Source organism: Egretta garzetta, unplaced genomic scaffold (genome assembly GCF_000687185.1).
Source record: "Egretta garzetta isolate BGI_Z169 unplaced genomic scaffold, ASM68718v1 scaffold1560, whole genome shotgun sequence".
NCBI classification, from domain to species: Eukaryota; Metazoa; Chordata; class Aves; order Pelecaniformes; family Ardeidae; genus Egretta; species Egretta garzetta.
This window is the reverse complement of record NW_009258373.1, coordinates 14,190-14,838: the sequence shown is the minus strand read 5'-3', so window position 1 is coordinate 14,838 and position 649 is coordinate 14,190. Positions and strand designations below refer to the sequence as shown.

The 649-nt window shown below is 61.9% G+C and overlaps 1 protein-coding gene across 1 annotated transcript in view; it reads left to right on the top strand.

The window, feature by feature from the left end:
• Positions 1 to 218: 218 nt before the first annotated feature.
• Positions 219 to 649, top strand: part of CLPTM1 (CLPTM1 regulator of GABA type A receptor forward trafficking) — a gene marked incomplete at both ends in the record, with an annotated part of 5,407 nt that continues 4,976 nt past the window's right edge. Inside the window, one exon of the mRNA XM_035895097.1 lies at positions 219 to 467. Within this exon, the coding sequence (XP_035750990.1) occupies positions 219 to 467 (249 nt within the window). The remainder of the gene's footprint in view (positions 468 to 649) is intronic.

The following is a 649-nucleotide window of genomic DNA, read 5'->3' as shown; positions in this document are numbered from 1 at the left end:
GGTAACGCCGGCGGAAGCTGTGCTGTCCCATCCTGGGGGACTAGCGGTGCGGTGACAGCGCGGTGGCTCCGTGGCTGGACCTGCCGCTCTAGCTCTGAGCTAAAGCTTAAAATCCAGCGGAGCTTAAATCGTAGCTTTGCCCGTGCCTGTGGTGTCCTGGAATTATTTCTCGGGCTTACCGGAGCGCCGAGCCGGTTTGGGAGGGGACGCCGTGGTGATGTACGGTGGAGCAGGAGTGGTTTGGGTGCCGATACCTTGCCAACGGGCCGAGTCGTCCATGGGCAGCCGCCGTCCTCCTCTCTCTGCAGGACCTCTACGTTTATATCTCGGAGCACGAGCACTTTACGGACTTCAACGTCAGCTCGGCGCTGTTCTGGCAGAAGCGGGATCTCGTCTACGGGGACTGGACCAGCGGAGAGAATGCTGACGGGTGCTATGAACACTATGGGGAAGTCGACATTTCGCAGGTGGGTGCCCCCCCTGCTCCTTCTGGGAGGTTGGAGGCCAGATGGGGGATTGCCGAGGGGCTGCTGGGGTGGTCCTCAAAGCCACGCCGGGAGCTCTGAGCGGAGCTGAGGTGTGGAGCAGCGTTGGCTGCTGGGATGGTCCTCAAAGCTATGCCAGGAGCTCTGAGCGGAGCTGAGGGGTG